The following is a 16703-nucleotide window of genomic DNA, read 5'->3' on the forward strand; positions in this document are numbered from 1 at the left end:
AACTTGCGCCTGTTTTGCAGCTTTTAATCCCAACAGTTTCCGTGATAAAGATTTCCAAGGAGAAGACAGCCAAAATGTTTCCGAATGCGGTTGGTGTGCAGACCTGTGACGATCGGCACGTGTTTGGTAGCTTCATGAGCCGTGAGGCTGCGTACCGATTAATGTGCAGTGTGTGGCGCTCGGTTGCACCGCCTGAAGTAGAAGAACCAATCGCACAGAAGGCCCCGGACGTTGAAGCGTCCGAATGTTCGGCGGAGGATGATAGTAGCTGCTCAATTAGTGGTAACGAAAGTTCTTCCCATGTGAAAGATAAAAAGTCTGACGTAGTAGATTCGGGTGACTCTATTAACGATAAGCTTACTGTAATAGATGGCTCTAAGCGATCCCTAGACGGTGAGTACAGTGAGTCATTCGCCTTTATCGTAATTTCAATGAAATATTTCTCTCTTTTGTAGCTTCTAAAAGTATTAAATCGGTGCAAAAAGAAATTATTATTAAGCCACCAGTCGCATTAATAGCATCTGCAGCAATTCTGAAGACATCGGGCAACGCTCTCAAAGAGATTCCCCGTTCTAGTGATATCCCCCATCAAACTAGTAGTGATAGTGGTAATATTAATAATAGCAACTATAGCATGCTGACAAGACTTAGGACTAGGCTACAACAAATCTTTCCCTCCGATTTTGGCGTTATACATGTAGGGATAATTTTGGCAATAGTGCTAGCACTGTTTTCCTGTTTTCTCATGTACAAAATACACTACCTGCAGTCACGCATATATAATTTTAACAATTTTCGATGGGTAAGCTTTACTAATCTGACTATCTTCAAGTCAAGTCGAATATTCGTTTCGCTTCGTTACAGGGAGAAGAAGATAACATGGATGTGTATGCAGAAGTGCTCAAGTGGCAAAAACAAATGCAGGATAAAAGTACGGTAGAGGCTCAAATAGTTCTAAACTCTAATCTCGAACAAATTGCAAAGGTAGGTGTTTCCACCATCCTTTAACTTCATCAGAAATAAAACAATCTTGTTCTCTTTTAGGTTCGAAAAAGCTTGGAAACCTTGTCTATACTGCTGCACGATTCCACTAAACGATTCGGAATGACTATGTCTGGTACGGATCCTGGCGACGCATCGGTGTCTGCCGACAGTTCACTCCTGGAAGCGCCCTCAATTGTCGCGACGTAGCTAGCGAGCAGTTTATTTTTTTTTTGTTCGCAGTCTGTAGGTTCCCATGTAATCTTTTCTTATTCATCATCGTGATATTCGATTTAAGTTATTTATTTCCCGACGTTTAATTCATAGTTTTCATAGTAGAAAAAAGATTAAATTTGAAACAATGCCAATGTAGAGCACGCTGGTTTAACCTAGCGGCAAAAGAAATTTTTTCAGCATGCATAAAAAGACCGTAAAATTTAAATTGTTGAATTATTAGTTGTTTGTACATTGAAACACGTTGAACCCTGCAAGAAGGTTTTTTTGATATAAATAACCAAGAAAAATATAGTTTGTTCCAGCCTAGCTGATCATTATCAACGGTTTTTACGTTTTCCTGCAGGATACTCAATCAATTAAAGAACAAAATATAAACTAGTCAAAATGAGGATACTAACTTGTTGCTGAACAAATTGGCGTTATTTTCCAATAAAAAATTGGGCGGAAGAAAATATTTAGGAGAGAAGGAATATTTTTTGTTTTACCATCTCCACTCTGTGTTCGACTACATGTAGTGCTACTGAGTTCACAAAGCTATGTTTCGTGATCCCGTGTATTCAATCCCGTTTCTTTCAGTAAGCCTTCATAACACGGTTTATTTTAGTAATTTTGTTAAATAAGTATTTGCAAATTTGTAAGGTTTTATAAAAATAGCCTTGTCATATTTAGTTATTACCTACAGATATTGTACAGTTTTTGTTAGGGGCATTAGTTTTTTAACAAAGTCAATAAAAAAAAGAAGTGTATACATTTCAATTTTCTGAGATTGTCCATAGTTGATTAATTCACTTAATCTTTACCTTACTACTTTCCGCTTCTTATAGTTATAATATTTTGTCTCTTTTGTATGTGGCAGTTATTTTACATGTTTGTTAGAGAACATTCATTCGTACAGGGTTGAGTTTTTTAGTTTTGAATAAGAGATGCTATATGCATCTAAAAGGACTGCTTGCATTTACTATAATTTGAGCTATAAGTTGCAAATATTGTGTCCACATTGCACATGTGCGTGTCTGTGATAGAAATAATACGATCATTGAGGATAGAAATCAAGAGTTTTTTTTTAACAATTCTTGTAAAATCGTCAATATTTGCGAACAAACGATAAAATTCGCTGCTGGAATTCTCTTCCGGCAGTAAAGATTGCAGTAGCAAATAAACTCTGGTGGAATATGAACAGAAAAATATCTTACCTATCCATATAAATAACTGAAACAGAAGCAATTGAAATCTATAGGGTTGTATGGCAAAGGGCAAGGAGCAATGAGTTATTTTACTCTGGATTCACATTAGGACTTTACTTTGTTATCCCCTGAATTAATTTTGTTTTGTTATTTCAAATAGGTTTAGGAAATACAATAGATTGGAATGAATGTAATCAGAATTACCCAATTACGATTTGGTGTTTTTTTATCCGAAGGCCTAATGCAGTCATGTGCGATTTGACAAATGTAATAAAATCACTGCATTTTTCACACAAATTAAGGATACGCATTTACATCCGACACATGGTACTTACTTTACTTTTACTTTTGCGGCGTCAAACCGATTATCGATCCAGTGCCGAATACAGAATACGTCGCCATGTCACTCGGTCTTGACGATAACTATCAGGTACGCGAGAAGTGTGTCTGTAATGTAAAGATAACGTGCGCTAAGCCTGTGAAACTTTGCGACTATTGAATCTTTTACTATTCTCTCGCTAAACCTCCTAAACCGATAACGACAATTGTTACGTTTCCTAATCTATCTTGCCAAAAACCATTCCGAGAAAATTACGCGCACCATTTGTATTAGACATTACGAGATAAAACAAAAAATTGGAATGATAACGAAATCTTATACCTACACGTGTCTCTTCTCGCTGACAGTAACATACAGAAATCTTGCCTTCAAAAAATATGATGTCTCGATGTGCTTTTTCAGCCCTCTAGTGCCCAATGCCGCCTTTTGGCGGGCTTCAGTCAAACCTCTAAAGTGGCAATTCCTAAACCACGTGGTCATAAAGAGGGGGACGAAGGGGTTTGCCAAAAGACCACGAAAGACCACGCATGGGAGGTTAACGAAATGACCACGTGGTATTTTTTCCTGACTCATAATTTATTGTTGCCACCAAGTTAAGAATGAAGCTTTTACATTTTACAAATATAGAATGTACTGAAAGTTTAATAATAAAAATGTAAAAAAATAAACGAATTTTTAACTCTTGACAATTGAAAAGACCACGTGGTCAAAGTCACAAGGGGGGCGGGGGGGTGGTTGGCCAAAAGACCACAAAAGACTACGGGGGGTATAAAAAGTGATCAAACTATGACCACGTGGCTTAGGAACGGCCCAAAAAAGCTTCTATGAATACTTAAAAAGCGTTTATAATGATCCATAGTGATTTTAAGGGATTAAGGGATACGGCTAAGCAAGCAGACCATATGTTGCTTTAGGAATTCTAACAGCATCATCCTAGCGTAATAACGATCCCGAGGCTGAGGTGTCGGTAGTTGTGGAGTGGTGAAGTTCCCGCATTGATTTTCAATCCTTATTAGTTCCTGCACATTTGAAGGGACAACAATTTATAGGATCTCGCCTAGAACGGATAGTTAGTGGGTCGTTTGTTTAGTGTTCCGGGCCGAGTCGCTCCATCAGGCATCGATGTTTGCTAAGTGAAACAAGGTCGAAGAGGCAAAGGGATCGAGTCGATTCTAATAGACTTTTGTAATAGGTCCCCAAGAGAGGATAAATTATTGACATTAAGTCATTTTGACAGTGAAAACCGTTACACGAAAGAAATCTTTCGAAATGATTGAACACTTTCACAACACAAACCACGTGGAGAATTTCTCATCTACGAAAACCAAAAACATAATGAACGTATGGGGTTTTATATTTTTCGATAAGTAACCTCAATAGGATCTATACGATTCGAAATAAATTAACTGTCATTTTTATTTTTCTGCGACCACCCGTGGTTCGATTCAAAGATTCCAGTAAGAGATAATTTCTTTTCCGAAAGAGCAAGCAACTTTGGTTGGGATATACAGGAAACATTATTGTCTGAGAAGAGCTGCTGGCTGTAGAGTATGTATTTATAGCTTAACGGTCGATTCTATACGATTTTATAGCGTAATACTGTCTGCTCAAAATAATCGGTTTTGAAGTACTACGGCGCGTTCAACGGTCTACATTCTTTTGCACGTTGCAAATGAGAACCGTAAAAATACTCAATAATAAATATTTGCTAATGATTTTTGGCGGGTATGACGAGTAAAATTTGAATAAAAAAAAAACTGCAGCATAATTTTGCGTTGCCCTCTCTGCTGAGCACTGATGCAGAATTGTAATATTCGTTTACTTGATTCTGTCACAGATGGCGTTGGTGTACTCGGAACATTTGGCTTTACCACCAAGATCGCCGGTGAGATACTTAGCTTCTTTGATTGTTTCAAAGCAAGCGTTCTGAATTTTATCGGCATGCTGATTCAATTCCATATGCCTCAACATCATCACCGCCGATAGCAGTAGAGCAGTTGGATTGGCGAGATCTTTGCCGGCGATATCAGGTGCAGTACCGTGAACAGATTCGAACAGGGCTCCGTTGAGACCCATGTTTCCAGATGGCGTTAGACCAAGACCACCGACAAGACCAGCGCACATGTCCGATAAAATATCACCGTACAAGTTAGGCATAACCTGCGAAAAAATTGTTTTGAAGACCCGCTGTAAAAATAGGATTTTTTTGCATTTTTCTCACCAGAACATCAAATTTGCTTGGATCCTGCACCATATTCAAGCACACTGTGTCCAAGTACTTCTCTTCGAACTTGATCTCAGGATATTTTTTGGACATCTCCCGACAACAGCGCAAAAACAACCCGTCCGACATTCGCATGATGTTGGCTTTGTGAACTACGGTAACCTTCTTTCGGTGGTTGTCCTTAGCATACTTGAATGCATACTCAGCCACGCGACTAGAGGCTTCCTCGGTGATCAGCTTGATACTTTGCACAACTCCGTCGACAATTTCATGTTCAATACCGGAATACTCACCCTCAGTGTTTTCGCGAATGGTGACAACATCGACGTTGTCGTACAGTGTTTTGTAGCTGGTAATTGAATATTTTGCTAATCGATTAAACAAGCGGAAATTTATTTTTTTACACGCTTACCCTTCCAAGCTTCGACAAGGACGCACGTTCGCATATAAGTTGAATTCCTTCCTGAGAGCCAAATTAAGTGATCGATGTCCTTTACCCACAGGAGTCATTAAAGGTCCCTTCAGACCAACTTTATTACGGTTAACAGATTCTATGGCACTTTGTGGAATTCCAAACTTTCCATCTGGATTCTGCAATTTCGTAGAAAACCAAAAAGTTTATTGCGTGTTTTGGAATGGGTGAGTTTACTATTTACCCTGACAGGAGTTACATCAACCGCCTCCCACTCAATTGGAACATTGGCAGATTGAAAAATTTTCTGAACAGCAGCAGAAATCTCCGGACCAATTCCATCTCCAGGAATTAGCGTAACCTTACGAACTCCAGAAGCATAGCCCCGGTTACCAAGGGATGTAGAAGTCTGTAAAATAAGAAAATAAAAAAAAGGACCGTAACATGCTTTGTAAATGTCAAAGATAAAATGTTACGTAATTTGAGTTTTGTTTGAAGAAATGGATAACACTCAGCAGGACGCTTATTAATTGACTAGACTGAATGGCTTATTGTGAGTGAAAAGTTAATATTATTTAAAAATAATGTGTGTATTTACTTGAACAATTGGTTTTACTTCAAAATGCTTAGAATTCGAAGAAGGCAAGGTTATGTAAATTTTGACCCAGTTGTCCTTCACTTTTTTCGAAAATTTCTTCCAATGGGATGAAAAATTGTTTCCTAACTAAAACGGAATTACAGTCGACGTGCATTAAAAACAAAACAGGTTGCAACAAAAATTATGGCTTATCATTTTAGGCGAAATTATACAAATTTCGTATTTTGAACTGGGGTGCGAAAATTTAAAACACGAAATATTTTAAATTGAAAACAGTGTCTAGCTTACAATTTTTCTTATGAAATGGGCTGCCATTCTTAGCAAAAACTGTTAAACTAATTGCACGCAATCTAAGCAAACTAATTTTTAGAAATGCGATCCGGAGTTCTGACGGATGAAGACTAAAGATTGCAAGAAAAGCCGAGCTAATGAAAAACAACAATAAATGAAACAACAAGGAAAGCAGAAACTGTCAATGTCACAGCTGAAGGCGTTGTTCACTTCCTGCGCTGTGATGCAATGTTAAAATATAAAGGTGTGCAACAAATTCTTCGGTTTATGCTAGAGGTGTTAAGGGGTAATACCCACAAAAAAAAAATTTTTTAGTCAATTTTTTTTATTGGCCTAAATCATGCTAAAACCAGCGTTGCAAATCGAACGAAAGGCAGAACCTTTCTTCTCCTTTCTGCTTGAGAACGAGACATATGCTACGCTTCTCAAGTCTTTTGCACACACGCTTTGGAGATACTCTTTCTTCTTCATGCATTCCCCTGAGTGGCAACAAGCACGCACCGACACGAACAAACTCTTTCGTATTGCTTCTCAGCTACCGTAAAAGAGTACGCGAGTTCCTGCTAGTGAGTAGGAGTACTCGACTAAAATTGCTTGACTAGGAGGAGTGCATGAAAAATTATGCTCGAAAACGAAAATGCTTTCTTCCCGACATGCACAGACAGCTGACAGTGGGCCAACGTGTAGTGTATCGGACTTTTTTTTCTTCATAAATAGGGTATCGGACTGCTTCGATAAGTTTTTTACAGCAGTCTAATGCAAAACCAGCCGAAGCGAACCGCTGCCGAAGTAGTCCGATACCCTATCATTTTTTTCCCTCTGCAACCATCGCAAAGCATCTTGAATCAATTGTCTTCGGCTGGTCGTTCTCGCGAGCTGGGGAGTAGGTATACACGAGTACACACGAGAAAAGTAGACGGGAGTGTGTGCATATGATCGCGGGAGTAAGAAAAAAAGCAGGAAAGAACGAGAAATAGCTTGAATGGAGAATTCTCTACTGTGTAAAAGCGGCGACATCGAGAACCTCACATGAGGTGTTGTATGCTGCTTACGAGCGAGACTAACAACACTGGCTAAAACTATTCTAGAATCGAAATCTACATTGCCCAAGTACTAATCTACACTCAAAGTTCGTTTAAATCAATTTTTTACCGAACAACTTTTATGCTACGAAATTGCATTTTACGTTTATTTTGGCGATGCTCATTTTTATTTTAATTTCGAGGCTTTGTTTACTAGTAGAAGTTACCTATTATCGATATCGTGTTTCGAATATGAAGTACAAAGGTCGCTTCATCTAGTTTCGACCGTTGCAGCCTCTCTACAGCACGTATTTACTCACAATTTCCCTTTGTTTGTCGAACAGCCGTTCTCTTTTTAATTGTGAGTTATATTCAAAAGTACCTCAATATGAGTTTCAAGTTTGAGTTTTGCGTGGGATCGGACGCCAACCGCATCAAAGTCGCTGAGCATCAAAGCAAAAAAAAGCAAAGCCCTGGTGCTACATTCCGATTCGAAACCTGACCTTCGGTTTATCATACACAGACTTCGCAGCCAGTTGTTAGGTGTACAGGACAATTGCGGGGCTAGCGCTACAATCCTATGGGATCGTATGGGGTAAATGATGTCCTAGAGCGTTAATTTCTTGCACGATGGTTCTTCATAATGCAGAGTACATCTCTGCCAAATATTAGTTCTTTATGACTTCATTAACTCCCCGGACGATAATAGGTAAAACCTGACGATAATAGAGACGATACCCTAATTACCGGAAAAGTTATGTGAATATTTTCCACTGTCATTTTCACGTAGATTGTACGTGATTGTCATTTGAGTTCATCATGAACTGGTGAGATGATTCATCCTGTGAATCTTATTCAGTAAACATATGCATTTCATGTGAGTTTCACATTGAATTCAACTACCGATAAAGTGAAAAGCATTGAATTATCTGATAGCTACTACGTTTTATACAACGTATAATTTTCAATTGTGGTTTCCAAAATTCTTGAAAGACTGGATACAGTTTTCAAATATATTGCTTCATGAGTCGCACGGGCATGCAAAATCGCCAATTCGTAAATGACATAAATGACACACGAAATGACAAAATGATATTGCGACATCCACCGGCGATAAGTACTGTTAGCTGCAACTGTTCATGTTCAGGTAATTCCTCGCCATTTGAACTGAACATGTGTGAAATCTGTGAGCTCAAGATTAGATGTCGGATTCTTATAGTTTTTCTAAAGCTCAGTTATTGGGAAGTTATCAAGAAATTTCTTTTCATGTTCAGAGACTGAATCAGACAACAGCTTCGCCATTTTGATTCCTGTGTATTTCCGCACGGAAAGTTCGCGCGATACTTAATTCTTTTTGACGTTGCCCAGATGCTACGTGATGAAACATAGTATGCATGTGATTTTCACGTAGATGTTATGTTTGTCACATAAATCATGCAAAATGAAAGAAAATGAATAAGTACAAGAAATTTCACGTAACAATAAAGTGAAAAATATTTTGAGTGTACACTCAAAACAGAAAACACGCACATGCGTCGTTTTTTGATAGCGTGTAACCATCTCCTTTCTGTAACCTCTGTAACCTAACGCAAGCATGACTCAAACGAAGTTTCAAGTAACATCAGGAACACTGAATGTGCAAATTTGTCTGTAGAACACAAATTTTTCGAGTCTGTGTTTTTTCAACTTGCCGTTGTGTAAAAGTTTCTTCAGAGGTTTGAGTTTATAGATATTTGCGCAGACTTTCTAACAACGTGAACGAGAGCGTAACCTGTGAGATATACACTGAAACTATAAATCATGTGTAATTCATCTGAAAAGGCATATAGTTTTCCATATAGTTTTCCACATGAACCTTATTTGGAAATCACATAACGTTTCACAAATTAAATTGGATTAGATTCATTGGAATATTCACATGATTTTTATGTGAGAGTTTGATGAAAGTCATTATCGTAGAGACATAACTATAATGTGATTTTTAACAGTTGTTTTAAAATGGCTTATTTTTTTGTAATCAAATTAAACATTCCAGTAACAAGTAACAATGTGTGATTTTATTTATTGTATGCTATATACATAAAATTAAAAATATTTCATTAATCAATAAAACTAGGTTTTAAACAAAAGTAAAATAGCTCTTCAATTCTGTGTAACATTATTGGTGGATTCTTAATTTCTTCAATATCTATGATTTCATAAGTTGGGATTGATTCTATTGCCTCGAAGCCCATATAATGCTCGTCGAAGTGACCCACTTTCCAGTTTTGAGTTATTAAAAAGTAACCACAATTCTGGTGAACGATTTCCACTACTACTACTGCTTAAACCATTTTTACCATCTAACGCCCAGAAACTTCCAGATTTATAAACAGTACCTTTATAGTTAATCTTTTTAGACATCATGACATCAAAACCATTGTTTAAGATAGTTAACTGGGCAATATCTTCGAAGTAATAGCGCAAACGAATATCAGTAATTTCAAAATTTAGGAAATCTATAACGAGCGTCTTAGCAGAGTGATTGAGAAATCAAAGAAATAGTTATCGGTTTCCGTTATACTCTACTAATTTTTTTGGAAATAAATATTGAAATTCAGTCCGCAAATATATATTTCGACTGTGACGTACAGTCTTCCTCAGTGCCAGACCAGTCCACATAAGCACTGAGGAAGACTGTACGTCACAGTCGAAATATATATTTGCGGACTGAATTTCAATATTTATTTCCAAAAAAAATAGTAGAGTATAACGGAAACCGATAGCTATTTCTTCAATTTCAAAATTGTTATTCAACTCAACCTTTAAAAAATTCTCGTTTAGTAAATCGTAAGCAAACTTCATAAATGCTTTAACGCATAAAGTGTAACAAATGCTCTTGCGTGACGACATGATGTGAGCGTATTGTTTGAAATTCTTATGATTTGCGTCGTTTCGAAAACACATCATCTGCTCTACAGAGCCTGAAGTTCGAATTACAGAAGGGTAGTGAACGACAAAATGGTGCTTCGGTTTTAAATCCTTATTAAATAATTTTTTGTACAGCTCGTGATGCATGGTGATAGCTTCCTGAAGCTTATCGATTTCTGTTTCCGTGAATGATCGTTTTAGACACATTTCAACTAGTTTTACTAACGCCACACGATAGGTCCAAACTTTATCTCCTCTTGGAATAAATCGACCCGTAATTAAAGGAAAGTAATGAATCAAGGAACGCATTTCACTAGATGTCAATTTCAACAATACAGTTTTCCTCTTGTCTTCGCTGCTGAAATGACTTGAAATGTCAGGCATTCTTTGCAATCCGCTATCCAAGCAGTTTTTACTAATTTTTTTTCTCTGGTTATTGAAATCTTGTATGGTGAAATATTGTTTTTCATATATGTAAAAATTTAATATTTCTACCAATCCGTATTTGCAAATCCCGTTACTGAAAAGATTGTGCATTGCGTCGACACTTTTATTCTCAGTAACGTGAAAAGACGGTAGCTGATTAAAACTAGATTTTCCAGCGACGCCTGTTTCGCTCTGTTTGTTTTCTTCAACATTCTCGTCGTAATCTAGCCTTCTGCGTAAACAGTCTGCATGCTCCTTGATATCTGATTTTGACAACTCTTTTGGTCTACGGCAAAAGCGACAGTAAAATGTAGCATTAAATCCACTAGAAAACTGCAATAAAGTGTGTATACCCAAGTTATCGCCCTGAAGTGAACCTAAAACGATTCTTACATTTTCTAACTTTCCATCAATATTTAATTGTATTCCTTTTTCTTCGAATGATTTAAAGTCATTTAATAAAACAGTGATAAGTTTGTTAATACAGTTATGTTTCATATCAGTTTTTTTTTAACCATACCGGCTACAAATATGTAGCAAAGCTTTAACCTGAACTCGGATGGAAATGTGGGAAAATTATAATAAATGCCACAAACAGAATGTCTGTTAGAGTGGGAACTTTGAGAGTCAATAATCTCAAACTCGTCTGCATAAAGCCAAAGAGGAATGACTGAATCTCCCTGATATTTTTGACGTACTTGTTTCCATTTAGAGCCATTTACAAAATTGCAATTTTTTCCGGAGCTTTCTAGTTTTTCTGCGTTTTCTAACATTATACTGAATGTTTTTTTAGATTCTAATAATGATTTAATTTGAAATTTAAGGGGCATTTTAATCATGTAACTTTTATTTATTTCAGTATCTGTATTACATTCCATATCTATCTCTTTCGATTCCAGCTCTTCTTTGTTATTTTTGATTGTAATAGATGGTAACTCAAAGCGGTTTGTTTTTTCAAATGATTAAAAAGCTTAAAATCAGAACTTACGGAATTAAAAACATTTTTTAGATTTGAAATATAATTTTCATAATAAAAATTTGCTTCTGTATCAGGTGGTATCATTTGAAGCTCGTGTAATTGATTTGCCGTCTCTTCGAACATTAACTTTATTTTTCTCTGGATATCGTATACGTCTTTTCTACTCATGTTAGCTTTCGCGTGTAAACTTAAAGTTAATGCTAGTGCTGATTTGTCGATTCTATTTAGTCTGTCTGTCGATTCGACTACTGGACTACTTATGTCCTAAGACAAGACGTTCAGACGTGTCCTAAGACAAGACAGACATTCAACCAATTTGAACCGGCTGCTGATTGGCTGAACTCGATAACGCAATCGTCACGTAGAAAATACAACGAGGTTACTTTTCACTGTAAAGCAGTGATGCTGGAGAGTCATAATTCAGCTATTATAATTGTTCATAAATAATGATGCAAAAGTATGCAAGGTACATGATATTACCGAGTAATGTATTTCACTGTTATAACTTTAAAAATGCATTGATTAATCGTTTATTACTATTTCGGTTGAAGTCCAAGAAACTTAGAAAGAAAAAATTTGGGTACCAAGAAAATTAGGAAGAAAAAATTTGATAGTAGAAGTATGCTTTATTGAACATAAAATAATAAATAAGAATTGAGTGTTATTCGCCTATATATATATTTATATATTAGTTATTGCGCCTATATATATATATATATATATATATTAGTTATTGCAATTTCAATTTGTTTTATTTTCATTGACCTGCAGAAGTTGTTAAAAATAATCAGTCTGGCATCAACGGTATGGAACTTTCAAAAAAATTTCGACGGGGATGACGGCCGTTACGAAAAGAAAAATAAGAAGCCAGCTGTCGCGTCTTGTCTTAGCTTATGTCTACTTCGGTTATTTTCTGTTTTCAAAATCATTACTCTCATTAGCAACTGATACTAACGGACGATCGACGTGCAATGGTATTTGATTGCATTCTTGACTGATTTGTTCCTCGTGGCGAAATATGTGTTTTTTGAACGGATATTGTTTGGAAACAGTTTGTCTGCATGAAGGAACGGTGCATCTGTAGTGATGATTTACGGGAACTCTATGGAAATCTCTCAAATGTGTAATATATTCAGCGGCTTTGAAAGATGTGTTACAGTATTCGAATATACATCTAAACATTCTCGGTAGAGGTGCTTTCCACTAGAGCGATAAAATTATTGAGCCTGCTAACACTGGCGTAGGATGTTCAATGTTGTAAGCGAAGGAACTTATGAAATGTCAAACGAGTTTTGATATCTTCGAGTACTTTAAACCAAATGTGTGTGTGGTTTTGATCAGCACGTCGATGGCCCTTGTAGCCGTTGGTAACTCGAAGCAGGAACCGGATGATGCACATAAAATCTTCCGGTTAGAGTGTCCAATCCTGTTCCGACAGCAACTAGCTTGGGCGAAATCGGAAGCTTTTTATACGCATATAATTTATAGGTGGATTTCAACTTCGTAGTAATTTGGTCACTAGAATCTATTAATATTATCGAATCCTCCTGAGCCTCGTAAATCGTTGGCTTGAACTTTGTATAAACAATGTTTGGTGGGAGAACAGTACTCAGTCCAAGTTAAAGTGCACACAGCTTGGTATCTAAAACGAAAAAATAAGCAACATTTAAAACAAAACATAAAATGTAACATTCATCACCTTGGTTAATGTCGCAGTTGGTTAAATATTTCAATAATCCTACAGCTGACGGATCGGCGGCTTTTTTTGCGATGAATGAAGAAATAGCGGCTGTTGCAGATTCCAACTTCTGCACTCCATTGGGTGCACCGATGTTTAGAAATTTGTAGTCAATATCAATCTAATAAAAAAAAAGATAAACATAAAAGAAACAAATTTAGGGTAAGGGAGGGCAAGATAGGTCACCTAAGCCAAATTTTCAATATCGCGTAACTAAAGATAGTTTCGGTCTACCTTTCAGATGATTATTTTGAAGTTATATTTTGAGGTATATTTTATTAAATTATGCTAGAAAATAACAAAAATCAAGTGTTGGTTCGCTTTTACAGAATTTTTAGAAGAGGTTGTTTTTTTTTGCCCTGTTATACCGCCGAAGGGGTTAAATTTTTCTCGACGATTGCTTTCTGCAGCATTTTGTAGAACTTCTCTACTGTCGGCTTATTAAAACAATGAAAGTTTTTTCTGTAGTGACAACACCTTTTACGTCGAATCTAGCCTTAAAACTGAAACGTTAACATTGAAAAATCAGCTGTCGATGCAAACTATACTGCCTTGTCTTTGGTGACCCATGCTGCCCCAATCATTAATTTAGTTCACGATTGTGATATTCATGATTATTTTACATTTATTTATGCTAAAAAGCATATTATTAAGTACATCATGAGTTTTTTCAAAAGTGTGAATCGCTTAAGAAACTTAGCGAAAAAAATATTTTATTTATTAAAAACAAGCAATATGCAAATATGAACTATGAACACGTGACACATAGTCGAAAGCACGTTACACATCCTGCAAAATTAGTTTCATCACCAAAAAAGTTATTTCAAGCTCAGAAACGGCACTGACCCATCTTGCCCTGTGACCCATCTTGCCCCACCTTACTCTACTGTCCGAATTATACTTACGAGCTGGTATCCATGGTAAAGCTTGTAATGAGGGTAAGATGAAAAAAGTATGGGTATTAAACTGCCACTTCCAAGATATAGCTGTCTAACACTAAAGCTTAATGGCCACTTTTCCAGCACAACAGACCATGGTTCCTTGTTTAGTATCAACCAATCTGCCGCTTCAATGGAAGCCGGATCAAAGGATGGATCAACTGGACCGCGCACGTTTAGTTGTTTCAGATGTTCCTTTTCTTTTTTCACTTTTTCTTTTCTTTTGTTTAAGGTTCGAAAATTTGTTGGGAATCCTACCGCCGTGATTCCGTCGTTCACCTCCTCTGCAGATGAAATAGTTTTCCTATAAAGTTTACCAATTGAATTTACAGAATGTATTAAAATAACGCTGACATTACCTTCCGCTCAGACTTGAAGAGACTCGTAACAGCTAACACACCAAATTTTTATTGCTGGAAACCAGCAAAATTTTGCTGATTTTTGGTGTGCTGTGTTTCCAGCAATCTGTTCAGCAAAATGAAATTTGCTGATTATTCAGTAATGCTCAATTGCATAAAAGTGACAGATCGTTTGCTGCATGTTCAGTAAAACAAAATACAACTTGCTGGTTGTCAGCTATGACAATTTGCTGTACATTCAGCAAAGCATAAATCAATTTACTGGTTAACCAGTTAGTTCAAGGGAACCATGTTTCCCTCAGGTACCAGCTGCCATTCGCCCATCGGATCATAGCCAAATTACTGTTGAACTAGAGATGTATGATTATCATTTCAACCTTTAAGTTCATCTGGCCCAACAGTGACTTAGCTATGGTCCCATATCCGCTATCAGGAGCTTAGCGATGATCCCGTACTAGCTGCACAGCGATTTGGTGCGTTTTACTAATGACAGTTTGACGTAAAATATTTTGACATATCAATTCTTTCGCTGGATTCCAGCAAACATTCATTTACTGTTTCCTGTTCAGCAAATAGATTTGCTTTGCAAATAGAGTTGCTTTGATAGCAAATAGAAGCAAATAGATTTGCTTTGATATTATCGCGAATCACTGAATCGATTACTGGTTTTCAGTAAATTTATCGATGAAATACTGGTTTACAGCAAAAATAAAATTACTGAACGAAATTCAGTAAATTGTAGAACTGAATTACAGTAAACTTTTGAAAAAAAATGCTGTGATTCAGTAAACAAGTGATTTGCTGATACACTTTCAGCAATGTACTTTGCTGAACCATAAAGAGAAATTTTGGTGTGAACGAATAGTTTTCTAGATCCTCCGTGTGCATTTTTTTTTCTTTCCAGGTGAAATCTCGCAATCGCTCCCGCAAGTTGAAGTTGCTTTTAGTCAGAGAGCTCTCCTATTTGTGCATGCTTTATAATAGCTTTACCTTCTTCCGTAGCTTCAAGAAGTGATTGCAGGAAGCTCGGCGTAAGAATGGTTTCGCGTTGCTTTATTTGTGATCCGCTGGCACCATCGACAACATCCGGTTGGATTTCTGTTGGGTGTTTGTCTTCGCTGCTTTGCTTAATGTTTCCGCCGTCAAAATCTTCGTCGCTTGCTGAGCTGTCGGTATTCGCGTCTGATGGCAATTGGTCTTTATCTGTTTCGATTTGGCCACTAATTTGACTTGCTTAGCCACTGTTAACTGCAACAGGTATCTCCGGAGCCGCCAGATCACTTAAAAACACTTTCGATATTGTTAATTTCTGTGGAGAATAATAAAGATGATTGTATATAAAGTAGCAGTAAGTTTTCGTATTGGGATTAGAATCAGTAAATATTATAAGAAACGAAAAGCTTACATTCCGTGTTCTCCACGCCTGCACGAAGTCGTAAAAAGCTTCGCAGCTCCAAGCAACATTAGTCTGGTTAAGATTTTTTTCTAAAATCGTCCGCCGTATACACCAGCAGCTCGTAGAAGTGAATTCCGCAGCCTAGAATTAGAAAAGATTAGTATTTTCAGCACTACAACATTTGTTATTAATAATTATGGCTCAAAATTTCGAGAGATTCTTCCGAAAAAACCTAGATCAGAAAGCAATTCTTCTTTTGTAGACGCCATCTTGAAGCACTGTGACAGGGGAGACAGCAATGAAAGTTTCACATCTGCAAATCACATAACTTTCAATTGTCAAAACGCGTATTGTTGAATCACATACAGTTTATCGTTTTGACAGATGAGTGTTATCGTAAGGACGCAATAACATGTATGTGTTTTTCACATGATATTTATCGTTTACATATGAAAGGTATGTGATTTGCGTTAGTGAAAAATTATATGCTGTATTTGATGAATAGTATGTGATTTCTCTGTTCAGTGTAGGTTTTTCGAGGTTTCATGCAGTTGCAAAAATTTTACAATCCTACATCTCACTATTTTGTTAAACGAGAGTCAACATTCGACCGCGAAGAAGTGTGTTCAAAATTGTAACCAAAGCCTTAAATCCAAAAAAGCGCTAAT

At 36.8% G+C, this 16703-nt stretch overlaps 3 protein-coding genes across 5 annotated transcripts in view; 1 reads left to right on the forward strand and 2 right to left on the reverse strand.

Moving 5' to 3' along the window:
* Positions 1–2610, forward strand: part of LOC129731523 (GRAM domain-containing protein 2B-like) — a 55540-nt gene extending 52930 nt beyond the window's left edge. For all 3 annotated transcript variants that reach the window (XM_055691602.1, XM_055691603.1, XM_055691601.1), the window contains 4 exons: positions 21–393; positions 456–802; positions 865–984; positions 1045–2610. In XM_055691602.1, coding sequence (XP_055547577.1) covers positions 21–393; positions 456–802; positions 865–984; positions 1045–1191 — 987 coding nt within the window. In that variant the 3' untranslated portion in view covers positions 1192–2610. The remainder of the gene's footprint in view (positions 1–20; positions 394–455; positions 803–864; positions 985–1044) is intronic.
* Positions 2611–4075: 1465 nt separating this feature from the next.
* Positions 4076–6424, reverse strand: LOC129731526 (probable isocitrate dehydrogenase [NAD] subunit alpha, mitochondrial). The gene is made up of 5 exons (XM_055691606.1): positions 6265–6424; positions 5623–5787; positions 5379–5557; positions 4964–5315; positions 4076–4902 (listed from the first exon to the last, which is right to left on the reverse strand). Exons 1-5 carry the CDS (start codon positions 6289–6291, stop codon positions 4561–4563), a joined length of 1065 nt encoding a protein of 354 aa, XP_055547581.1. The 5' UTR covers positions 6292–6424; the 3' UTR covers positions 4076–4560.
* A 6285-nt stretch (positions 6425–12709) lies between these two features.
* On the reverse strand, positions 12710–16103 carry LOC129728896 (uncharacterized). The gene is made up of 5 exons (XM_055687371.1): positions 16045–16103; positions 15630–15859; positions 14248–14564; positions 13304–13463; positions 12710–13246 (listed from the first exon to the last, which is right to left on the reverse strand). The coding sequence occupies exons 1-5, from the start codon at positions 16101–16103 to the stop codon at positions 13224–13226; spliced, it is 789 nt and encodes a 262-aa protein (XP_055543346.1). The 3' UTR covers positions 12710–13223.
* Positions 16104–16703: the final 600 nt, after the last annotated feature.

Source organism: Wyeomyia smithii, chromosome 3, assembly GCF_029784165.1.
Source record: "Wyeomyia smithii strain HCP4-BCI-WySm-NY-G18 chromosome 3, ASM2978416v1, whole genome shotgun sequence".
Lineage (NCBI taxonomy): Eukaryota > Metazoa > Arthropoda > Insecta > Diptera > Culicidae > Wyeomyia > Wyeomyia smithii.

Coding starts and splice junctions, on each gene's coding strand:
- LOC129728896 (XM_055687371.1), bottom strand. CDS start 16,103: ATGTTGCTTGGAGCTGCGAAGCTTTTTACGACTTCGTGCAGGCGTGGA. Junction 15,860..16,044: donor AGGCGTGGAGAACACGGAAT/GTAAGCTTTTCG, acceptor AAGTCAAATTAG/TGGCCAAATCGAAACAGATA. Junction 14,565..15,629: donor TCTTGAAGCTACGGAAGAAG/GTAAAGCTATTA, acceptor TTTCATCTGCAG/AGGAGGTGAACGACGGAATC.
- LOC129731526 (XM_055691606.1), bottom strand. CDS start 6,291: ATGGCAGCCCATTTCATAAGAAAAATT. Junction 5,788..6,264: donor CCCATTTCATAAGAAAAATT/GTAAGCTAGACA, acceptor CTTATTTTACAG/ACTTCTACATCCCTTGGTAA. Junction 5,558..5,622: donor TTGATGTAACTCCTGTCAGG/GTAAATAGTAAA, acceptor ACGAAATTGCAG/AATCCAGATGGAAAGTTTGG.